This window comes from Protopterus annectens, chromosome 8.part0 (genome assembly GCF_019279795.1).
Source record: "Protopterus annectens isolate FY-2018-M chromosome 8.part0, PAN1.0, whole genome shotgun sequence".
Lineage (NCBI taxonomy): Eukaryota > Metazoa > Chordata > Ceratodontiformes > Protopteridae > Protopterus > Protopterus annectens.
The window spans coordinates 153,478,118-153,502,494 of record NC_056741.1 but is presented as its reverse complement, the minus strand read 5'-3'; the positions used below and the strand labels follow the sequence as shown (position 1 = coordinate 153,502,494).

The following is a 24,377-nucleotide window of genomic DNA, read 5'->3' as shown; positions in this document are numbered from 1 at the left end:
TGAAGATGCATCTGGTTTGCAGACCATGTGCCCTGAATACATTTTCCTGCCATATGGGCCACCCAGGCATAATCTGATGCATCCGTTGTCAGTGTCTGTCTGACTGTGGGTAGACTGAATGGCAGACCCTTGCTGTGGTGACAGGCTTCTGCCCACCATCGAAACTCCTGTTGCAGGCAGGGAATGAGTGCAATTACTGTCTCCAGGCTGTGGCAATGCTGAGTCCAAACACTTTTTAGATACCATTGTAGTTTCCTCATATGCAGAGGCTGCGAAACCGCCTCACTGAGAACTGGCGACTGGCCTAGAAGAGGCTTTGTCTGTTTTGGACCTCGGATGCCTGTTTTCTTTTTCTTTGCGTTTTTTATGAACTACGGTCGTCGGCTGTTCCGACGGCATTATATAGTTAAACCTTTGGCCAAAGTAATGAAATGCAAAATCGTACCGACGCTTAGTGTGTTGGTTAAATCTAGCACAAAACCAACAACTAGCAACATCGTGGTCATGGCCTAGGCAAGGAATACAGTAAGAATGAAAATCCTTATGAGGTATTTGCTTCCCACAAGAAATACAATTGTTAACTTTTTCTGACATCGGTCTGGAGCAAGAAAAAAGTTTCCCCAATGGGGTACTTAGCTTTATTGAAGACTTCGGATCTGAAATTCAATTTCGAAAATCTCAGGAGTCGGCTGACCGGCACTTGTGAACTGCTTTTGCTTCAGGCACCGCGCGGCAAGAAAACTGGAGAAAATGGTATCGGCTGCATCTTATACACCCCTGCCGCATTGACATCAGGGAAGAGGTGACAGCAACTAACGCCGGACCAGGACTTTGGAATTCAGGCCAACTGCGGGTAGCCTACCAGCAGGATAACCCAAGTGTAATGACTGCAACAGTGAAACACGATGAACATCAGAGAAATCGGGGGAAGTGAATAGTCTGAGGAACAACAGACGGCCACTGCAGATTCACCCACTATCACCTGAGGCATATACTGAGTGAGCAACAATAGCAAGAACTCACTGGCAAATTATTATTTTTTTCTTTCTAGATACTGCGCGAGAGGAACAAACTGGGCAGGAATAGATATCTATGCTGTAAGTGGGGAAGAAGCACCAAAAACAATAAGCATAGCTGGAGCGAGTCTGTCAGAAGGTAAGGTGTCACTGAGTGCTCACAAGCAGCACACTTCTACTTGTAACACTTTCTCCCCAGTCCCCTAGATTATAAATTGTAAAAGTAGAACAGAATTCCCCTGTCAGCTATTCAAACACTTAGCACACACACTAAGAATCAAAATGGCAGGTAGGTTGTCACACAGTGAGCATGAGCATTACACCGGCATGCCCTAAAAATTCCCTGCCAGTTTATTTTTTTCCCTGGGAAATAGGATGTTTGAAAAACAGGCACTAACTGGAACAATTCTGGATGCATTAAACAGCAGTGGAATACCAGCTGAGTAGAAAACACAGCCAAGGGCTGTAGTGATACCCGGACCAGGGACAAAGTTGATTCCTTAGGGAAACACTACCCAGATCCTAGCAATAGGGAGCTGAAGTTTTTAATCTCTTGCCTTGACCTTAAAAATTGCTTTGGCCATTTTGTGATCATGCAGATCTTGTTAAATTTGGGAGTAAAAGGGACCTGGGTTTATACAGCCCACAATGAATTAGTCGATAAAAGAAGGTACTATTGGCAGATGCACTCAGCCACAATTATTATAGGAATATTAGACTCTATAAAGACCAGGTGTTTTTACTATGTTCTGGAAAAAGAAGTTATGTCTTACCATAACGTTCCATCTGTATTGCTGATCCTCGTTCAGTCATTACGTATGGGTACCGGTTCCGACCTCGGAACTGAGCCGGCCATCTTCCAAGCTTGCGTCAGCCACAAACTATCGAGCTAAAAATCTCTTACCCAGAATTCTCCTCTCCGTTACCTCAGATTCAGTTTGCAAGTCAAAAGAAGGTAGAGGCTACCTCTCATCAAATGACCTAAGAGAACCGGATGGTGAAATCCACTAGAAGCCACAGGAAGGAGAAGGAGGGAGGGTCGTAATGACTGAACGAGGATCAACAATACAGATGGAACATTATGGTAAGACATAACTTCTTTATCTGATATTGTTAATCCTCGTTCATTCCTTGCGTATGGGACAGAGTCGCCAGCTACCTCATTTCCTGGGAGGCTCTCATGGAAGGACATTCCTGAGCACCACAGAACCAAAAGATCTTCCCCTGGAGGCCAAATCCAATTTGTAGTGATCGATGAAGTACGAGGCGTAGCCCAAGTCGCAGCTGCACAGATGTCATGTAAAGAAGCTCTGGCATGGAAGGCAGCAAAAGTTGCCACCGACCTAGTTGAATGAGCTTTTATGATAGTTGGTAATGGAGTGTTACTTTGAGAATAAATGAAGGTGACACAGTCTTTCAACCATTTAGCCAATGTGACCTTTGCAACAACACATCTTAATCTAGGACCAGAATAGGCCAAAAATAACTGGTCTGATTTACGGGAAGCTTTAGTCCTGTTCAAGTAGAAACAAATTTGCCTGTGAATATCTAGGGTATGTAGACAATACTCTTTGTTTGAATGATTGGGGAAGAAAACTGACAATTCAATGGTTTGATTAATGGACATTTCAGAAATCACTTTTGGTTGGAATGAAGGATTACTTCTCAAAGACACTATCTCTATGAAAAAAAAAAAATCAAGTATGGACTCTTGATGCATAATGCTTGAAGTTCAGAGATACGTCTGGCAGAAGTAATGGCGACAAATATCTGAGGTTGCAAGAAGTTGGTTCAAAAGGAGGCATTGTCAGAGCTTGTAGAACTAATGTCAAGTCCCATGGCTGAATGGGCTCTCTAAAAGGGGGCTTCAGATGATTCACACCTTTTATGAAGGTCTTGCATAGTCTGTGCGACATAAGAGAGGAGTCCTGGACGCCCTCATGAAAGTTAGATATTGCAGCCAAATGCACTCTAATAGTAGAGGCAGATAGACCCAAGTGAAACAGGTCGGCTAGATATTCTAGTACTATAGACACTGGTACTGAAAAGGGGTCTACTCGTTTTTCTTTCAACCAACAGGTACATCTTTTCCACTTGCTTAGATAAGTAATTGTAATGGGTAAGGAAAGATCATTCTGCTTGGCAATCAAGGGAATTGGAGGAGCCAAGCTGTGAGCTTCAGGCCGTCAAGGTTGGGGTGAATCAGATTCTGCGGAAGGGAGATCAACCATGGAGTTGGGTGGAGAATTCACGGTTGATCTAGCAGGTGAGGCCAAAGGAAGGGGAACCAAATCTGACTAGGCCAATATGGTGCTATGAGGATCACCTTGCTCTTCAACGGCCGTGCTTTCTTTAGAAACTGTGGAATGAGGGGGAGAGGTGGAAAAGCATAGAGAAGACCCGAGGGCCAATCGTGGACTACAGCGTCCCTGGTTGACTGTCCCGGAGGGGGAATCAGGGCTAAGTAGTTGCTGCATTTGTAGTTGGTCAGGGATGTAAAGAGGTCGCAGTGGTGAAAGATTTCTGCTGCTATCAAGGGGTTCAGGGACCACTCGTGAGGTTGAAGACTGCACCTGCAGAGTATGTCTGCTATCACGCTGGAACTCCCGGGAATGTGCATTGCTAGGAGAAAGCAGTTGGTAGCCATTGCCCATTGCCACATCCTCATGGCCTCTCGACAAAGGAGGTAAGATTTGGTTCCACCTTGTTTGTTGATGTACCAGACCACCGCCATGTAGCCTGATTGTATCGCAATAGTCCCGGACGGCAGCAGGGGATGGAATACTTGCAATGCCAGAAGCACCACCCTCAGCTCTAGAACATTTATATGCAGTTGGGCCTCCAGTTCGGACCAAGTGCCTTGGACTGTCTGTCCCCCACCCCCACCCCACCGCATCAGAGAAGCGTCCATGGTCACTGTGGCCTTGGGCTGCTGAGGGGAGAATGGGCGAGGCCATTGCAACAGGTCGTGGGACATCCACCAATTTAAATCCTGTTTGCACCTGTGAGTTACTCTAATCTTGGCTGAAAGAGGATACTGAAAGGGATACCATTGAGTGAGCAGTAGCCATAGTAGAAGCCTCATGTGAAACCTGGCCAGGAGAAAGATGGTGATGGAGGCTGCCATGGAACCCAACAGCTGAAGGACAGAGTGAGCTGTGGATTTCTCCCTTGAAAGGATTGGGACCAGTTGTTTTATTCTTAGTATTCTGTGCTCTGGAATGGATGCTCTGCAATTCTTTGTATCCCAGATGACCCCTATGAATTATATGGACTGAAATGGAGTGAGATTGGATTTTCGCCAGTTTATGGTTATGTCTAGCTTTTCTGCAGTGAAGAGAGTATGCCAGGGCCTCTTCCAATAGATGTCTGGTGGGGGCAGAAATGAGCCAGTCGTCTAGGTATGGAAACACCTGGAATCCTTGTAGTCGTAAGTGGGCTGTGACAACTGCCATGCACTTTGTGAACACTCTGGGGGCTGTAGAGGGTCCGAAGAGCAGCACTCTGAACTGGTAGTGAATGGCTCCTGCATGGAAGCGCAGGAATCTTCTTGATGGCCTGCCCACTTTTATGTGGTAGTATGCATCTTGAAGATCTATAGAGCACATCCAATCGTCTTTTTCCAAAAGTGGGAGGATAGACTGTATTGTGACCATCCAGAATTTTTGCACTCTTACAAATTTGCTCAACACACTGAGATCCAAAATTGGTCTCCAGTCCCCTGTTTTCTTTGGCACCAAAAATAGTCTTGAGTAGAGTCTGGATCCTATCTGGTCTGGAGGGACTATTTGGATGACTCTTTCTTAGCAGCTTTGCTATCTTTAATGCTGCTTCTTCCCTTTGACTGGGTGGAACGGGTAGGTTTTTTGAAGGGACAGGACAAAGATCGAAGTGGAAATGATAAAGTAGAGTTGTGTACCTACCATAAATGTAGATGTTCGAGTGTATTCACTGTTGCAGTCATTACACTTGGGTTATTATCCTGCTGGCAGGCTACCCGCAATCGGCCAGAATTACAAAGTCTAGGTCCGGCGTCGGTTGCTGTCGCCTCTTCCCTGACGTCAGTGCACCAGTGGTATAAAAGATGCAACCAACGCTATTTTCTTCAGTTTTTCTTGCCCCAGATGTCAGGTGCCCCCAAATTGGTAGGCTGAAAATTATGCCAATAAAGTATGCATGCACAAAAATAAACATTTCCTTCATCTACAAGCAAATATACCACATAGGTTGTATAAGATAGAGAAGAACAGATAAGTCCCAGCAAAGAAAAGGGGGATGGTGGGTAACCTGGACTGCAACAGTGAATACACTTGAACATCTACATTTATGGTAGGTACACAACTGTACTATGTTCATCGTGTTTCACTGTTGCAGTCATTACACTTGGGTTGAATCCCAAAGCTGAGGTTGGGTGGCTGGGTCTAAATAGGATTAGGAGAGGTTATAAGGCCCTGCAGAACTGCAGTGGCAAAGCCTGCTCTGGATTTAGAGTAGATAGGTTAAGTAGATAGGTTAAGTGGTAGTGCCTGGTAAAAGTGTGCACTGAACTCCAAGCTGCAGCCTCTAAAATGTCTTTGGTTGGTACTCCTCTGAGGAACACTGCTGAAGTAGCTGCTGCTCTGGTTGAGTGAGGCCTAATGCCCTTAGGCACTGATTTGCCATGTTGTGAATAGCAGAAATGAATGCAGTGGCCTATCCATTTTGAAATAGTCTGCTTTGAGATATCCTTTCCTTGTGATCCTGCAGCATATGCTACTAAGAGTTGCCCAGTCTTTCTGAAAGCTTTAGTTCTGTCCAAGTAGAAGCGTAGCTGTCTGTGCATGTCCAAAGAATGCAGGAGTCTCTCACCCTTATTCTGTGGGTTTGGATAAAAGGTAGGCAAATGAATGGTTTGGTTAAGGGCCACACTGGATATTACCTCCGGCATAAATGTCGGGTTCATCCTCAGAGAAACCCTGTCTGGATGGAAAATGATAAAAGGTTCCACAGCCATGAGTGCCTGTAACTCAGACTCGTCTTGCAAAGGTTATTGCTAGGAGCAGAGATGTTTTCCAAGAAAAGAACTTTATTTCAGCTGTATTGGCTGGCTCAAAAGGCGTCAGTGTGCGTTTTTCCAAGACATAATTCAGGTCCCATACAGGTATTGGTGCTCTCCTTGAAGGTCTTATGTTTTTGGCCCCTCTGAGGTACTGTCTTAGCAACGGATGTGAAAAATTTGGTGGTTCCGTATTGTAATGAGCTGAAATGGCAGAGGCATGGATTTTAATTGATGAAAAGGATAGACCTTTGTCCAGCATCTCAGTTAGGTATTGTAAAATCTGGGGAATATTTGGTACAAACATGTCAATTCCTTGTGCCTGGTTCCAAGCACAGAATCTTTTCCATTTTTCTGCATAAGATTTTCTGGTACTGGGCCTCCTGGCCTCCAAAATAACATCCATCACTGCTTTAGAGAGAGGTGTGTTCTGAATGGCTACATTATCCACCATGCTGCCAGATTTAGGGTTCTGAGTTGACTGTGCAGGATCCAATTGTTTCGTTGGGTCAGTAAATGAGGAATTAGAGGCAAAGTCCAGGTTGGGCCTTCAGACAAGCTCTTTAAGATTGGGTACCAGTACTGGCGGGGCCAGTCTGGAGCAATCAATCATTTTTGGCTTCTCTTGTCTGACCTTTAGGAGTACCTTGGGGAGGAGAGGCAGAAGAGGAAAGGAATATACTGTTAGGTTTTCCAGCTGAATGATAGAGCATCCACTTTCCATGCTGGTTTGTGATGCGTCCTTGTGCAGAATCTCTGTAGTTGGCAGTTGTGAGGGGAGGCAAATAGATCTATGCCTGGGCATCCCCATTTCTTTATTATCATGCTGAAGACTTGTGGATCCAGTTTCCACTCATGGGGATCAGTGAGGTTTCTGCTTAGTTTGTTTGCCAGAGTATTTTTCTTTCCTGGCAGGAATTGTGCTTGCAGGTGTACATGATAAGTCAATGCTGTGTCCCACAAAGTCATGGCTTGTCTGCAGAGGGGGTAGGAATGAGTGCCTCCCTGCTTGTTTATGTACCACATGACTATAGTATTGTCCATCCTTATCAGTAGTTGTCCTAGATGGAGTAGATCCTTGAAAGCTGTCAGGGCATTCTGAACAGCTAGCATCTCTTTTTGATTGATATGAAGATGCCTTTGGCTTGTGGGCCATGTGCCCTGAATACATTTTCCTGCCATGTGGGCCCCCCAGGCATAATCTGAAGCATCTGTTGTTATTGACTGCCTGGCTGTGGGTAGGGTGAATGGCTGTCCCTTGTTGTGGTGACAGGCCTGTGCCCACCATCGAAACTCCTGTTGCAGGCAAGGAATGAGGGTAATTAATGTTTCCAGGCTGTAACAATGTTGAGTCCAAACACTTTTTAAATACCATTGTAGTTTCCTCATATGCAGTCTGGCATATGGAATTAGCAGAATGCAGGAAGCCATGAAGCCCAAAGCCTGCAGAATTTTTCTTGCAGATAACTGGGTCTTTGTTGCCAACATTTTGAAGTAAGAAGTCAGTTGCCTTTCTTTGTCTGGCGTGAGATAAGCCATCTGGGCAGTTCTATTTAAGCTTGCAGGAATATTATCTCTTGAGAGGGTACTAGTTTTGATTTCTTTTCATTTACTGTGTACCCTAGGCCAATTAGTAATCTTTTTACAAACGCCAGTTGCTTTAGTAGAATGTCCTTGTTCTCTGCTTGAATAAGGCAGTCGTCCAAGTAAGGATATATTTGAATTCCTCTTTGTCTGCAAAAAGCAATTACTGGTGCCAGGCATTTTGTGAAGACCCTGGGCGCAGTAGATAAGCCAAAGGGCAATGCAGAGAATTGGTAGTGCATTGAGCCAGCTGTGAATCTGAGGTATCTTTCTGCAAGACTGTCTGACTGGAATATGCAGGTATGCCTCTTTTAGGTCCAAAGTTACAAGCCAAGCCTTCTTGCCCAGCATGGGCAGAAGCTGCTGCAGAGTCAACATTTTGAATTTTGGAACATCCAGAAAAGTATTTAGAATAGACAGGTCCAGTATTGGTCTCCAGGCTTTGTCTTTTCTGGGTACCAATTAAAGTCTTGAGTAAAATCCTTGTCCTGCTCTTGCGGTGATACTTGCTGAATGGCCCTCATGTCCATGAGGGATGAAACTTGTTTCTCTGCCTCTGCCCACTGATTGTGTGGCAGGTATGGCATACCTTTTGCCCTTAGCAGGGTGTAAAAGTGGAACCTGTAGCCCTGGGACACTATATTCAAGACCCATTTGTCCTGGGTGATCATGTGCCAATTTTGAAAAAAAAGTGCTAGTTTTCCCCCTAAGGGGGCTACCAAAAGATAAGTGCTTTGTGCTGGCAGAGGAAAGTCATTGGGACTGTTTCCGGTATGGCTGTGATTTGTCTTCTCCGCTTTTGGAGGTAGAATCACCCCTCTGTTTAGGCCTGTATGAGCCCTGGGGGTGGGATCTGCCTCTGGGGCATCTGTATCTGCCTCTTTGTGGCCTGTCTGTCACTGGAAAGGACCAATTCTTTCTAGGCCAGTTCCGGCTAAATCTGGGTGGTTGTACCTGTAAGAAATCCTTTACTGTTTGCATAGATTTTGCTTTGTCCTCCATTTTCTTCAACACCTCCTCTGCTTTAACACCAAATAAGGTATCATGCTGTAATGGAGCATCTAATAATTTTGCTTTAACATGATCAGGCAGATTCTGTTCCTTTAACCAAGCATGCCTCCTAATAACAGAACCCGTAACTGCAGCCCTGCAAGAGGACTCCAGAGAATAAAAACACATTGCAATGTATGCTTTCCCACTTGTTCAGTTGCATGCAATAAATCCTGCATTTCCTTATTTTCTGCACAATCAGAATTTGACAACATTTTCTGTTTTAGCAGTGATATTAAGTATTGCTGATATTTAAGCATATGAAATTGACAATTTAAAGCCCTCACAGCCAAAGTAGCAGAAGTGTAAACCTTTTTTCCCCATCTGTCTAGTGCCCTTGAATCTCTATCAGAGAGGATAGGGTTTTTTTGCAGAAGAAGCCTTGACCCCTTTGGGACCCTGAGAAATAGTTTCTGGGAGAGCAGCAGGGTTTTTATAAAGAAATTTATGTGAATCTGGAACTCTGTAGTATCTCTCTGGTTTAACAAGGGCAGGAGGTAAAGAGTCAGGAGAAAGTCCGGACTCTGAAAATACATCATCTACAATGTCTAACACAGGAGGAATAGCCAAAGGCCTGTGCTGAGGCAGTAAAAGAAAATCTCTAAGCCTTTTCTTAGATTCTAAGTAGTCTTGGCTCTCCCAGTGGAAGTGCTCCCTCATGGTATGCAGAGTTTCCCCAAAAGAATAATCCTCAGGCCGTGAGGCTGAAGAGATAGATTCTTCAGCATCAGAATCCTCATAAGGAGAAAGAGAGTATCCCTGTTCAGAAGAGGAGTAAGAGGAAATGGAAACCTGATTTGAAGATTCATATTCTGTCTCTTGCCTTAGCCTCTTGTCAGGAGGGGTATGGGAACCCCTGATCAAAGTAATTAGGTCTTCGGCCATTTTGAGCATCTGTTTTTTTAGGCATGGTAGTCTGTCCAGGAGAATGCTGTACTTGTTTCTCTGTCTTTAGAACTGCTTTAGTCTTTGCTTTGGAAGCTGTAGTAGGCTTTACATATAACTGTGTAGGTCTGAAAACACCATCAGAAGCCGATGCCTGCTCAGCGGCTCCGGATCCATCTGAGGGAATAGTTTCCGAGTGTCCAATACCTTGAGTATCCAGAGGCCTAGCTGGCTCCACGTGGGAGTCGACAGCAGCCTGTGGCTTTGTGGTAGCGGGCGCCAGGGGCTGCGAAAGTGCCTCACTGAGAACCAGCGACTGGCTTAGCGGAAGCCTCGTCGTCTGTTTTGGACCTCGGATGCCTGTCCTTTTCTTTTTCCTTACGCTTTTTATAAACTCCAGTATTCGGCTGTTCCGATGGCATGATATAATTGAATCTACGGCCAAAGTAATGAAAGGCAAAATCGTACCAACGCTTAACAGTGCGTTGGTGAAATCTAGCACAAAACTGACAGCTAGCAACGTTGTGATCAGGGCCTAGGCATAGAATATAGTAAGAATGAAAATCATTATGAGGTATTTGCTTCCCACAAGAAATACAATTGTTAACTTTTTCTGATATCGGACTGGAGCAAGAAAAAAGTTTCCCCAACAGGGTACTTAGCTTTAATGAAGACTTTGTATCTGAAATTTGTTTTTGAAAATCTCAGGAGTCGGCCGACCGGCACTTGCGACCTGCTTTTGCTTCGGGCACCACGCGGCAAGAAAGACTGAAGAAAATGGCGTCGGCTGCATCTTTTATACCCCTGGCGCACTGACATCAGGGAAGAGGCGACAGCAACCAATGCTGGACCTAGACTTTGGAATTCTGGCCGACTGTGGGTAGCCTGCCAGCAGGATAACCCAAGTGCAATGACTGCAACAGTGAAACATGATGAACATCCTCTGGTTATAATCCTTTGTACCCAAGAATTGGTGGTGATGGTTAGCCAGGCAGAACGGTACAAGGAGAAACGACCCCCAACCACCTGCAGAGGAAAGAAGTTGGGCCGCTCTTCAGGAGCGCTGGTAGGATTGACCAGGAAAAGAGCCCCTGGAACCCTGGCTATGTGGACCCCCTCTGCCCCGAAAGGGGCATATTCCCTGTGAGTTTCCCCCTCTGCCTCTACGGAAGAGCTCGGCCTGTGCGTCACGGAAAAGACCCTGAGACTTCCTGAACCGTACCTTCCCACTCTTTTGGTTTCGGCAGAAAGCACGTTGACGGGAAGAATAACTGACATCTACGGCAGAAAGGGTCTTACCGTCCTGTTCATTCTGACCAGTGTGCTTTTAACTTTGGGTCCAAACAATGAAGAGGCTTCAATGGGAGCATTAAGAAAGGAAGCCTTAAAGGGTTCCACGAAATTGCACAAGCGCATCCAGGCCTGTCATCTCAAAACCATGCCTGAACCCACCGCTCTAGCTGCTCCTTCTGATGCGTGAGATATCAGTCGCATGGAGGAGTTAGATATTGACTCAATGGTGACCAGCTGAGAGGCTACTTTGTCACGGACCTCATCAGACAAAGCACCAGCCAAGGTTTCAGAGAGCTCAGAAATTAGATCCCTTTGAAGCCTGGTAAAGTGTGCCATATAATTCAGGGACTTGATAGCAAAGGTCATTAATGCAAAGGTGCGCTTCCCTATCCTGTCCAGAGCCCAGGACTCTGTTGGGTGGATGGGCAGTCTGGCTTTCCTCTTCCACCAGATCCTTCTTGGTTGCGGCCGCCACCACCAGAGCATCCATAGAAGACCAAATCTTAACTGGCCTCCAGGGAATAGCCTCGATGGTGTCAGGAGCCTTCCACGCACGCTGCACAATGAGCCGGACCAGTTCATAGTCAGGTGGAGTAACCCAGGAGGTAGGGGGCCGGGCACAAAAGGCCTGCAGGAACACAGACTCCTCAGAGGTAGGATTAGATGGCTGCCAGTCACCTCTCTGTTTAAGGATTTCGAGGAGATCACCAAAGGATACCTCAGAGGGTGACCGAGGGGACCGCTTCCTCTTGCATGAACTTTTCCGGTGAACTTCCTCAGAAGGGGAAGCTGGGGAAGACAACGGAAAGGGGGTTTCCTGTGGGAATACATCCTGAGGCCCTTGCGCCCGGTGTCCGCTAGGTGCGACTTGTGAACATGGCGGTTCAGAGGAGAGCAGGGAGATAGACAGCACAGTATCGCCAGCAGGCGCCAAAGCCTTCTCCATTAGTTGGAAGGCTGGTCCACCTGAAGAGGGGTGAGTGTCCAGGACAGCGGTCACTCCTCCCCTAAGTGGCTCAGTCTGCCGACCTGGAGACCCCGGATGGCTGTGAAACACCAAAGTACGCATGTCACAACTATCATCCTGGGTCGAAGCAAAACTCTCCTGCCACGAAGGCAACTGCGGTTCCTTAGTGAGGTCCATAAAGGGAACCGTAGAGGGGGAGGACTGCGCTATATCAAGGGGCTTCAAAGGCAATGAAGGAGGAGAATAAGAAGGGGTCTTTGGCGATGGGTGATCACCTCCCAAGGAAGGATAGGTCCTGGGGGGGCGGAATATCTCTGGCCAGAAGCACTTGATCCACAAGACGCAACACATCATTTTCAGAAAGGCTTCTAGTGGACTTCACGGACACAGCTGAGGGAGAAACAGGTCTATCCACAGAACAGACAAGCTCGACGCCCACCTCACCAGTCTGCACTGAAAACAACGGTGCAGAGAGAGACTGAACTACGGGTGTCTGCACCAAGGAAATCATTGGTGCCGCGGTCACGGTCTGCACTGACAAAAAGATCAGTGCTGAAGTGGTTGCCGGTACAGAGGCTGGAACTGAGAAGATCAGTGTCAATAACGGAGGAGTCTGTTCAGGGTAAGATGTCAGAGCCGATGTGATTAAAGTCTGCGCCAAATGAACAGTCGGTGCCGGTGCAGAAGTAGTAGTCTGAACAGAGGAGCCCCTCGGTACCGATACGGTAAAGGATACAGTAGACGGTGCCGAAATCACAGATAGTCCCCAGCCGGGGACAAAGGCAGAGACTTGGCCTTTGTATGATCATCCGACTTTTTCTTATGGGGTCTAGGAGGGGTTGAAGCCTCCGACCCAGAAATGGCCTCTGAAAAGGGAGATTTAAGAAATCCCTTCAGTAACAACTTATTTTTCCTCTCAATCAAAGTTCTGTTGGAAAAGTTCTTACAAATACCACAGGGCAGGTCAACAGATAAGTGAGGCACACCCAAGCAATAGACACACAGAGAGTGTGCATCTGATGTAGGTAATTTGTGCCCACAATCTGAACACCTTATAAATCCTGGACTACATTTTTTTTATCTGCCATGATAGTAAAGGAAAAAGAAAGAAAGGGTACCAGCAATGGTACGAAGAATACCCGAAGGTAATGAAGAAAAGAAGGGTTTACCAACGATGGTAAGGGAGAAAATACCTCGCGGTAAAAAGTGCAGAGTAAAGAGAAGGAAACTCAAGGAAATATAGTCGCTAAATGCGATAAGGTAAGAGACAACAATTTAGAAACTTTTCTGACAGAAAAAGTTATTTTTGACTAATCTGACAACAAAATATCTGGACTTAGCTCAAGAGAAGTAGCTTGACATGACCGAATGACAACACGGCAAACGAAATCTGATGTAACAGGGAGAGGGGGATTCTTGGTAAGAGATTTTTAGCTCGAGAGTTTGTGGCTGATGCAAGCTTGGAAGATGGCCGGCTCGGTTCCGAGGTCGTAACCGGTACCCATACGTAAGGAATGAAAGAGGATTAACAATATCAGATTAGAAGTTCCCTGAAAAGTTTTAACTAAAGGCTATCCTACAGTTGAAGAACATGGTATAAGTTGGGGAGCCTTTTAAACAGATTTTTCCCAGGAAGGGCAAAAGCAGACAGAGTATGCAACCTGGTCACATTAACATTTCACTTAAATTAAGGATCAGTTTCTGGGCAAAAGAAAAGTCTGCAGACAGTGTCAATGCCTACAGCACATACTATGATTAAAGACACAGCAAATGGGGCATCAAGTTGCATACGTTTCTTGACAGAATAACAGTAAGTGCGCCGGATAGAAAATGGAGCAGCTTGGCTAGAAGTGTACTTCCTTAACAAGGACTGGGATAGTCATTAAGGGGGAAGTCCAAGACCCAGTGATGTTGAAATTGTCAAATTTTATAAACAAAACATTAACTACACACTTCATGTAACAGACAGAACACTGCAGAGTGACAAAAAAAGTGTGTTCCTACACAGAGATCAAACTGCAAACAGAAAACAAAGATAGCCTAGGACTGTTTCCATCTGACCATACAAAGACGAACTAGAAACTGACAGATGAATAAAGCAAGACAGAAGTGGAAGGGTTAAAGGCAGCCTGGGAAGCAGTCCTTCCTTAATGCCTGCAGCATCAGGCTCATATTTAATTGTCTTCTTCTTTCGACTTTTCCCAGTTAGGGGTCGCCACAGCGGATCACCTTGTCTGCTCATGATTGGCAGTGGAGTTTTACGGTGTCGAGTTGCCAGCCTGGCGCCCAACCTTCCACAGAAGGCACACACACATGCACACACTCACACCTAGGGCCAATTTAGAGTGTCCAATCCACCTGCAGCATGTCTTTGGGATGTGGGAGGAAACCGGAGCAGGCTCATATTTACTTGTAAACAAGAAAAATACTTACCAGGATGTTGCCCCTCTGCATTACAATATTTCAGCATCAAGAATTCTTACAAATCAATAATTAACAAGTTCTACAATAGCAGCTGTATACCCAGAACAGAATAAGTTACATTCCAGTGAACATTACCAATCAATAAAACCATGTTCATGTGTCTGAAAATAAAAACAAAGCAGTCCTTCACCACAGAGTTATTATTAAGCTTTTCCAGACTAGTTTACATAATTTCATATCAGAATATAATGCACAAAGTACAGTTACACCAGTCCTACTTACTTGCAACAAAAGTTGTTTGAATTTCACATTGCTTCAGTGGCACACTTGCAGCCTTTTAGAACTCAGAATTCCCACCTCTTAATTCCCTGTGACAGAAGATTAGCTAAACCCCTCCCATCAGAGAAAGCCTAACCCCTGTCACAGGGAGTCAATTGTTCATAGGTTCATAGGTAGGTACTAGGCTATCGGCCCTAGGGCCCATACAAGCCTAGCCAAAAAATGTACCCTGGCTTTCGCCACCCAAGAAAATTATTTTCCTGTGCCCCTGTCGAGCAGAGCCACAGAAGTGATCCCCGGGGTGAATTTCCCATTTCCCATCCAATCATCAAGATTTTTCTTGAAGAGTGCTAATGAGGAGCTCTGTTTGACATAGATAGGTAGTCTGTTCCAGAGTATGGGAAGTCTCTGGGACAGGAATCTATCCCTCCAGCATGTTCTGTTTATTGTGGTGACAAGGTTAAGGTCCCTAGAGCGTGTAGCTTGGAGGGATTGGGATTTCTTTAAGTGGAGCATGTCCAACAGCTCTGGGTTTGACATAGCTTTGTATGTTAGGCAGAGATCGCCCCTGAGTAGGCGATATGCGATGGAGTAAAGCTGTAGTTTTTTGAGACGGTCTGCATAGGGCATATGTTTGAGGCCAGTAATCCTCTTTTGTGAGGAATTTCTGTGGTCTTTCCAGTTGTTGTAGATGTCTTGTGAGGTACATACCAAAAGGGGCGTTGTACTCTATAATGGGTCTAATGAGTGATGAGTAGAGGGGAACAATGACTTCTTTTTTTCTGGATGAGAATCCTTTTGTGATGAGATGAGCCACGTAGAAGGATTTCCTGACCACTGTGGCGATGTGATTATCAAAGGAGAGACTACTCTCCACCTGTGTCCCAAGGTCTCATCATATTTTCGACATTAAGTAGACTACCAGCTATGTGGTAGTTCATGGGTACAGAGTTTTTACCAAAGGGGATGACAATACACTTTTTGGCATTGAGCTTCAGGCCATGGCTTTGACACCAGGTATCTGTCTCATTGAGGCCCTTTTGTAGTTTGTCCACATCGTTAGGAGTTTCGATTATGGCTCCTAGTTTGCAGTCATCTGCAAACTTTGTTAGCCAAAGACCTTCTGTGTTGGCCTGCACTTCACAGAAGTAGATACCAAACAGGAGAGGACCCAGGACTGAACCCTGTGGTACTCCACTTGTCAGTGGTCTGATGTCGGATTTGGAATCCGCTACTTTCACAGTGTGGGTTCTGTCCGTGAGCTAGTTGGCAACCCATCTTGTGACATAGGGATTTATACCTAGTTTAGTGAGCTTATCTATAAGTTCAGAATTTTAATGTTATTAAAGAAGGACCAGAAGCAAAACCCATTCACATCCACAAAACACTAACACAAATAACCAAAGCCAAACAAAACAATGCTGGATATAAAAAATAAGGGTGGGGGGGCTGCCACTGAAGCAGTATAAAATGTTACAGATTAAGTAGCACTTGTCAACTTTACTATGCTCATCATTCACACCGCCTCAGTGGCATATGAATAGATTTTCAAAGCTCACCCTACCTGGCAGGAGGAAAGATTTGGATTGAAGAGCCCCCCCCCCCCCCCAGGGTATTGTCTTCACAAAGCCTGCTCTGGAGGAACTTGAAAACGAATCTAGTCTGCAGTGTTTTGGAAAGGTATGAACAGAGGACTAGTTTGCTGCCTCTAAAATGCTTCTAGAATGAACGCCTTTCCAATATGCCACAAAAAAACAAATAAATAAATAAAAGGAGGATAAGGCCCTGGGGGAACATGCCTTAACCTTGCTTGGAATAGATATACTACAGTGTGAGGTAACATAATCAACAGCAGAAGACAGCAAATGAGCAATCATTTATTTAGAGACAGCCTGACACTTCTTGGTTCCAAAATGGGAAACAAACAACAGTTCAGGCTATGCTGCCTGTGCACATGCAAAGAATGCAGAGTCTTCTTTCCTTTGATTTTAGCCTCTAGAAAAAAAAACTGAGATTGATTTCTTAATTCAGAAATAACTTTTAGGAAGAAAGATGGATTAGCACATAAAACAACCCTCTTATTGTGGAAAATCAGATAAGGTTAGACCATCATGAGAGCTTACAGCTCAGAGACTCACCTTGCAGATATCAGAGCAATAAAGTGAAACAGTCTTCCAAGTGATTAACTTTAAATCCATATAAAAGGCATAGACCAGGTCAATTTTACAAGAATAAAGTTGAGTTACCAAGGAGGTGGAATGTACTTTCAAAGGGGTCTCAAGTGCAATACTTCTTTCAAAAATTGTTGACCACAAAAAGAGATGAAAGAGGGGGATTCATGGGCAGACCAGCTGAGATGGCAACACGATGCACCTTGACAGATGCACAAGATAGGCCATCATCTCATCAAGTGCCTAAACATATTTTAAAACCAGAGAGCTGGATACCATACCAGGCTCTCTGTTACTGGTCAGGCACTACCTAGAAAACGTTTTCCACTTGTAAACATAAGATTTTCCAGCTGTAGGTTTTCTTACTTCCTTCCAATATACACATTCCCATGGAAAAAGAACTTTCCTGGGCGCACACACCATACATAATCTGACAAGTCCTTTTGGACTGGCTGAAACTGGGGTGTAGAGGGAGAAGGGCAGGTCTGAATTGAGAGACATCTGATCCTACTACCAAATGCAACTCTCATTTCACAAATTCCAGTACCGCTACCTGGAACTCCAAGAGATGCAGGTGCTGGGACCAATGACTCTTATCACCTAATAAACTCCTACACAAATCAACAAGTAGTCTAAATAAGGGAAATGTGGATGCCCTGGGGTGCTGTAGTAACCAACCATTGGAGCCAGGCACTTTTGTGAATACACTAGGTGCAGCAGACAGCCTAAAGAGTTATGCAGAAAACTAATACTGTGAGCCCAGCAAATCAAAGTCACCATGAAACAGTGGTTTGAAGGAAAAATGGTACCCATCTGTAGGGCGAGCATTTTGAATTTGGGTACTTTCAGAAAAGCATTTTGGCAAGACAAATCTAACACTGGTCTCCACTATAGTTTTTTGGATACCAAAGAGATTCTGAAAATTCCTTTTCCTATTTCTGGTGCAGAATTGGTTCTACAACACCTGCTTGCAACATGTGAAGGGGTACCAAAAAGAACAGATGTGTCTGGACTGGCAGGGTGGGGGTGGGGGATTTTCTGTCCACTGCCAAGAGTATGCTCTCTGAATTATTCTCAGCACCCATTTTTCTGCGGCTTTTTATGGCTAGGCTGCTGGACTGAGCAAAAGACTGAGAGGAGGAGAAGGGACAGGAGGAAGGGAGAGGGTACTATAGTCATTCTTCACAAGCAATTGACTCTGAGAAAGGAACCCCTTTTATTTGGCGTGGAAGCATTATCCTCCTGCCATTTCCTCTTCGTACCTTGACTCTTAAGCTGGGAATGTTATAGGTTCTGCCCTTTGAAGATGGACACCTTGTTAGGGAAGAACGTGGAAATATGAAACATTCTAGACATACCAAGTGTCAGTTTATCTCTATCATCCCACTGGCTGAGAATCTGGGTAGCAGCACAACCAAACACAAATTCAGAACTTAAAGGAGCATTCAAAATCTCATTTTTTTAAATCCTCAGACAAATTCAGGTTATATAACCAAATTGTACTGCCTCAATACAACAAAATGTCACAAACATTTAAAAGCAAAGGTATTCCTACACAGAGTTAAGAAGAGCTGGAAACACAAACTACAGAATAAACTCAGGAATTGCATAATTTTAAGTGAAGACCCTAAGGATTTGATAAAAATTAATAAATGTAATATGCATTAGAGAAAGATGGTGCCAAAGGTGAAAGACACAAGACTGTCAAAAAATTTAATTTACTTAACCCAAAGTCACAGATTCAGTTCGATTACAAGAAAATCATGAAGTCAAAAAATACCTCATCTGCTTTTTGTGGAGAACCTAAAACTGTATATTTCATCAGTTAATCATCTGGAACAGCAGCTACAAGTCGTTGCATCCTTCTCAAATAATATAGGAATGTCATTCGGTCTTGACAAAAGTGCAAAAGGAACATTTGAAAGAGGAAGACTGAAGCATTGAGAAAATACAAAACTTGGGAGAAATGCGCTGTAAAAGATTTCAAACATGGAGCATATACAAATATCTTGGAATAGGTGAAAAAACAGCAATACGGCACAAACTAATGAGAACAAAGCTCAGGAATATTTTAGAAAACTAGAATTAACACTGAAAACTGCCTTGACATCTAATAAAGTTAAAGCTATATATCACCTTGCACTTCCTGTTTTAGTTTACCGCTTTGTGGTGATCGGCCACAGAGAGCTGGATAAACTTGATAAAAAAACAAACAAAAAATTAATTCATGCCCATCAAATTACACACAAGAACCAATGTTTGCCAAGATTATAGTTGGTGCTTGTCGGACTGCATGCATATTTATTGACATAATCAGATCCAGACATACTGAAAATTCTAAAATGTGAACAAAGTGTCTATGATGACCTCTTTACTTACGCTAGCAGAAGCTTTTAGGAAATGAACGCGCATGGAAATTCAAGCCAAGATGGATAAAAAACAAGTGGCAAAAGAATGTGCAAAAAAGTACAAAGCAAGGGATCAGAAAAAAAGATAAATGGAAAGACCACAATTACTGCTAGAGGTATAGAGAGCTACTGAAATAATTAGTCAAGTCTTAAAGTAAAAATGTCTCAGGTTGGTGAATTTAAACCAAAGAATGAATTGTTAATACTGGCAGCTCAAGACAGTGGACTTCATATTTGGTGGTTCACAAAATCCACAGAAAAAGTAAGAGAAAACAGACAAATGTAGGTTTTGTAGTACAGAACTAGAAAGAATTACACATGTTGCTGCAGACTGCTATACACTCATGGCCGAAGGTTTGTACACTGAAAGGCATACTGTAAGCAAGTTTGTTAGACTTTGTAAAAATCACAACAGAAGTAGCTGAGAGACATTGGACACATGAACCACAAAGGACTGTTGAAAATGCCAAAGAAATGATTATGTGGGATCATCCCATACAAACAGATAAGAAGGTGCAATCAGACAGTAGTTAAACAGAAAAAGATAGGAACAACATTGATTACTGAAATTGCTACACCTGCAACAGTGTCTTATGAACTGAAAAACATAAATTTGTAAAATATCAAGACATGCAAGCAGAACGTAGACCAATGTGGAGCAAGGATACAATGACTGTTCCAGTTGGAGTAGGAGCAACTACGCTAATTAAAGAAAGTCTTCAAACATATTTAGATATGTTACTGATAAATGTGACCTGTAAAAACAGACAATTCTGGGTACATTGTGGGTGCTGAGAAAAGAACTCATAAAAATGCCAAGGACTGAAGTAAATGAACTATGACCTGACTTAGGACCTTCACATTTAGAGAAAATTAAACCCAGACAGTGTAGTTTCCCCCTTTCAGATGACTTTGCAGTACTTCTGATGTGGGACACTTGAGGCTCAGCTCTGTAGGGCTGAATGTTTCAAAGCACAAAAAAAGATAGACCCTGTAAAACCTACTTCATCATCTCTAGATGAGATTTCTACACCTGATCCACTCTCAGAATCAAAGTTAAATGCCTACAGTGTCAGATGTTAAACATATTGCAAAATAAGTATCTAATTCAAGAAGTACTTACAATTTCCAAATGAATATATACACTTTTCTTTTAAAAACAAAACATTACATAAAATATGACTAATGCAAAACTACTGAAATGTATGTCTAATGACATGATCATAGTGAAAATAACTAATAAGAAAAGAAAGGCAAAATAGCGTCAGCAACTACTATGTATCAGATTTTAAAATGACAAGAAAGGTCACACTGACTTTCAATACTAAATGTATACTCTTAGTAACTAAGAGGAACATGCAGCTGTCAATGCTAAATACCCTTCTTTCCAAGTTCTCTTCCTTTTCCATTCACATTATTTTTGATCAATCCATTACTTAGGTATGCTGTTATACATTTTAAGTTGTTTACATATACAGCAATACTCACTTCCATTATAGATATGGGTTTCATTAAATCTTCCAATCACAGTCTCCTTGTCGACTTCAGTCTGAACAAGGCCTCCATTGGTGTCATTTCCTGCTGCACCACATACCTTGAACTTGTAGGTGTACTTCTTTTGGCCTTCTTGTACGTCTGTACTAAAGCTGAAAACAAGCATCAATAAGAAACCGTAAGTTAAATATGCTAGTCAAAATTCTTGAAATTAATTATAAACATATTTCTGAAGCACAGCCATCTTGAAAGTTTCAGTGTGGGCCAACCCTGCAGCATCTCTGAACCCTCTATCTGGGGTAGGATGTTGGCATAATGGTTAAGGTGTCTGCCTTACAAACACAAGGTGAAGGGTTTGATTCTGACATGGGGGTAATTGGCTAGGCTTAAAATGGCCCACAAGGGCACTTAGCCTAGTACCAATCTATGAACAACAAACATCTCCACATTATCAAGCCACAAGAAAATCCAAGTACAGACAAGACAAACTACAAAAATTACAAAATGACTGCTCATTCCTATTCGAAAATGAGCACATACCAACAGAAAAAAAGACCAGCAGTGGAAGTACCAATGAGCAGCCTGACTTTCTATTGGTATACGTTGAGGGACAGCAAAAATCAGACATGTTCTGCAAAACTGAAGTAAAAATCATAACAAATTCTCCTTGTATTTCTATTTTACTCACAAAAAACTTGAAAAAACTTGAAAACTACAACTCGAGGCAGCTCAATCCGCATCTGAATGGTTAAGAGTGGCAAACAACATTGGATGTAATACAGTAGCAAAGGGGATTACGGGTAAGGGAAGGCACTTGAGAGACTGATCCAAAAGTCTAGAAGAAATGCAGCCAAGTTATATCGGATACCCATAAGTTGAGGAATGAATGAAAATTACTAACCGATTCTCCTTGTAGTTTTCTGTTCTCCCTCACAAAATCCTGACTTAAATCCTGACATTTTTTAAACATTAAAAACAAAAATAGCAATGGAGATTCTTTTTTCCATTGCTTCTCTTTTTTCTTAAATAAGTCATTCTATAAAAATAATCCACTCTTGTTTACCAGTACATCAGAATTTTCCCACGGTTGACTTTGTTTAACCACTCAGACTTTGTTCTTGAGATCAAACCACAGCGGGTAAATCTGGCTACATCCATGTATAGTCTTGGATTTTTGCTTAAGTGAAACTATGTTCTACCCTACCTCCAACAAATTCTAGTCCTACATTACACACAAAATGAAATTAAATATTAATCTCAAAAGTGAATCCTCAGTTAAATAAGCAAATAAATGTATCAGCAAAAACTAACAGATATACAATATATAATTTATATTATACAAGACCCCCCCATTAATATTCAAAAACGTGCATGCTGATTGGTCAGCGTGCACGTTGTAAATCAGTTATAGTAATGGAAAAAGGTCCGGTCGCCCGCGGCTCCGAGGAGATAGAGGAAGTCATCGGCTCCAGAGCCATCTGCTCCGAGATAGATGTAGGATCTGAGCTTACCACAGCTGACGCACCGAGATGGGAGACTCGGAACCGAAGAGGTTCGGGTCCAAGTGTCCCTGTTGGGGCCAACCGGGGAACTTCGGCTCCTAGACACCACGGACGGCACCGAAGGTGTCGGAGCAGAACTCTGCTCAGAGACAGCCTCAGGGGGGAGCTGGAACCTTGGGTTCCACAACCAGCGGTACCGAACAATCCGGCTCCGAAAGCCCAGCACGGCTCGGAGGAGGAACCACAACAGGGGGAATGGACTCCGGTGGCCCCGGGACTGACTGGGTCGGAGCCAACAGCATTTTTGGCAAGGCAGACGACTTCAGGAGTCTCAGCACTACTCTCTCCACATCGTCCTCTGATAGGCTCCTGGAAGATCTTGAAGACAGTGTGGGAGATCTGGACCTCTGCAAGATAGGGGACCGTAAAGTTGGGGAGACCGGCAAGGGATCTCTGGACCGGCTCCGATGTTTGCTATCAGTAGTCGGCTCCGAAATGCATGGGGCCGAAACTGAAGTCACAGTATCAACAACCTCGATCGGCTCTGAGATCAGTGGATACGAAGAGGAAGTCGTCCCGTCTGGTTTAGAAAGTTTAGGAGGTGGTTCCGAAGCACCGGATGCCACCAGGGAATGCCTCTTGGTAGACTTAGCCTCGTCTTTTTTGGATGAATGAGATTTCGTGGAAGACGATGAACTGGCCAAGTCTTCCTTGAATGAAGGCTTGAGACCACCTTTCAAAATTAGCTTGTTCTTCCACTCCTGTAGAACTCTGGAGCTGAAGGAATGGCAAAACAAAAGGGTTTCCTGCAGATGGATGGCTCCGAGGCAATAAAACACAATTACTATGGCCATCCATAACTGACATTTTCTGAGAGCATTTTACACGTTTTTTAAACCCAGAGGGTATATGGTCTTTTGCCTCTTTAGACATGCTAACCGGAGAAGCAGAAAAAGCACCACACAAACACAATGAGGACTGAGTCCTCCAACTTAAATGGGCCTAGCCCTGGGAAGAGAAAAAGGCAGAGAACTAGGTCCTCTAACTTAAATGGACCTAGGTAGAGAGAGAGAGAGACTATAAGGTCAGAAATTACTAACTAGACTGCACACACTAACAATGGATAATGTAAATGACCAAACTGTCTCAGTGAAATCTACGCTCAAACACTAAGTTGTAGAACAAAAGGGTCGAAAAAAATCAAAAGACCCTTTACAGCAACTAAATCGCTAAATATCCCAGATAAATATCTAAGAAGGAAATAGTCTAAATACTAACTCTCTAACACTAAGCAACACTGCACACAAAAAACAAGGTAAATTGAGCGCAAATGCACACCTTAACTGGAAACACTAAATATCTAAGAAAAAAATATTTAAATTCCAAACTTTCTACAATAGTAACACTGCAAATATCAAATAAGCGCAAATGTGCACGATAAATAGAAAATGACTGGCACACAGGATACCAACAAGAACAAAGTACAGTTTTGTACCTACCATAAATGTAGATGTTAGAGTGCTAATACAGCTGCAGTAATCACAGATGGGTTTTCAGCCGTCAGGCGGTCCCTCGGTCAGCCGAATTCCAAAGTCTTGGTCCGGCGTCGGTTGTCGTCGCTTACTCTTCTGACGTCAGGAAGACCAGAGTATAAAAGACACAGCCGACGCCATGTTCTTCAGTCTTTCTTGCCCCAGATGTCAGGTGCCCCCAAAAAGGAAGGCAATACATAAATAAAGCTATCTACATATGCATGCAATGCAATGTAATGCAAAAACAGTGTAAGTAAGCAAATAAAACATAGCAGGATAACCCAGTCAAATGGTATGAAGAGGTTCTTAGGCCCCATGCCTTTACCAAGTGGGGAAGGAGGGAGGGAAACCTGTACTGCAGCTGTATTAGCACTCGAACATCTACATTTATGGTAGGTACAAAACTGTACTATGTTCATCGTGCATACAGCTGCGGTAATCACAGATGGGTAGAGTCCCAAAGCTATGCATAGGGTGGTAGGTACTATGAGGAACTGGGTTGAGCCAGAATGCCCTGCAAAACAGCAGTGGCAAAGCCTGCTCTTGTTCTGGAATATAAGGGCAGGTGGTAGTGTTTCGTGAAGGTATGTACAGAACTCCAAGTGGCTGCCTCCAAAATGTCTTTAGTAGGAACACCTCTGAGGAAGGCTGTAGAGGTGGCTGTGGCCCTGGTGGAGTGAGATCTGATACCAGTAGGGACAGGTTTCCCATAATAGGAATAACAAAACCGTATGCAG

At 43.7% G+C, this 24,377-nt stretch overlaps 1 protein-coding gene across 2 annotated transcripts in view; it reads right to left on the bottom strand.

Moving 5' to 3' along the window:
- The window catches only part of M6PR (mannose-6-phosphate receptor, cation dependent), a 648,471-nt gene that overhangs the window by 397,227 nt on the left and 226,867 nt on the right, over window positions 1-24,377 (bottom strand). For both annotated transcript variants that reach the window (XM_044079663.1, XM_044079661.1), the window contains exon 3: window positions 20,601-20,758. In XM_044079663.1, coding sequence (XP_043935598.1) covers window positions 20,601-20,758 — 158 coding nt within the window. The remainder of the gene's footprint in view (window positions 1-20,600; window positions 20,759-24,377) is intronic.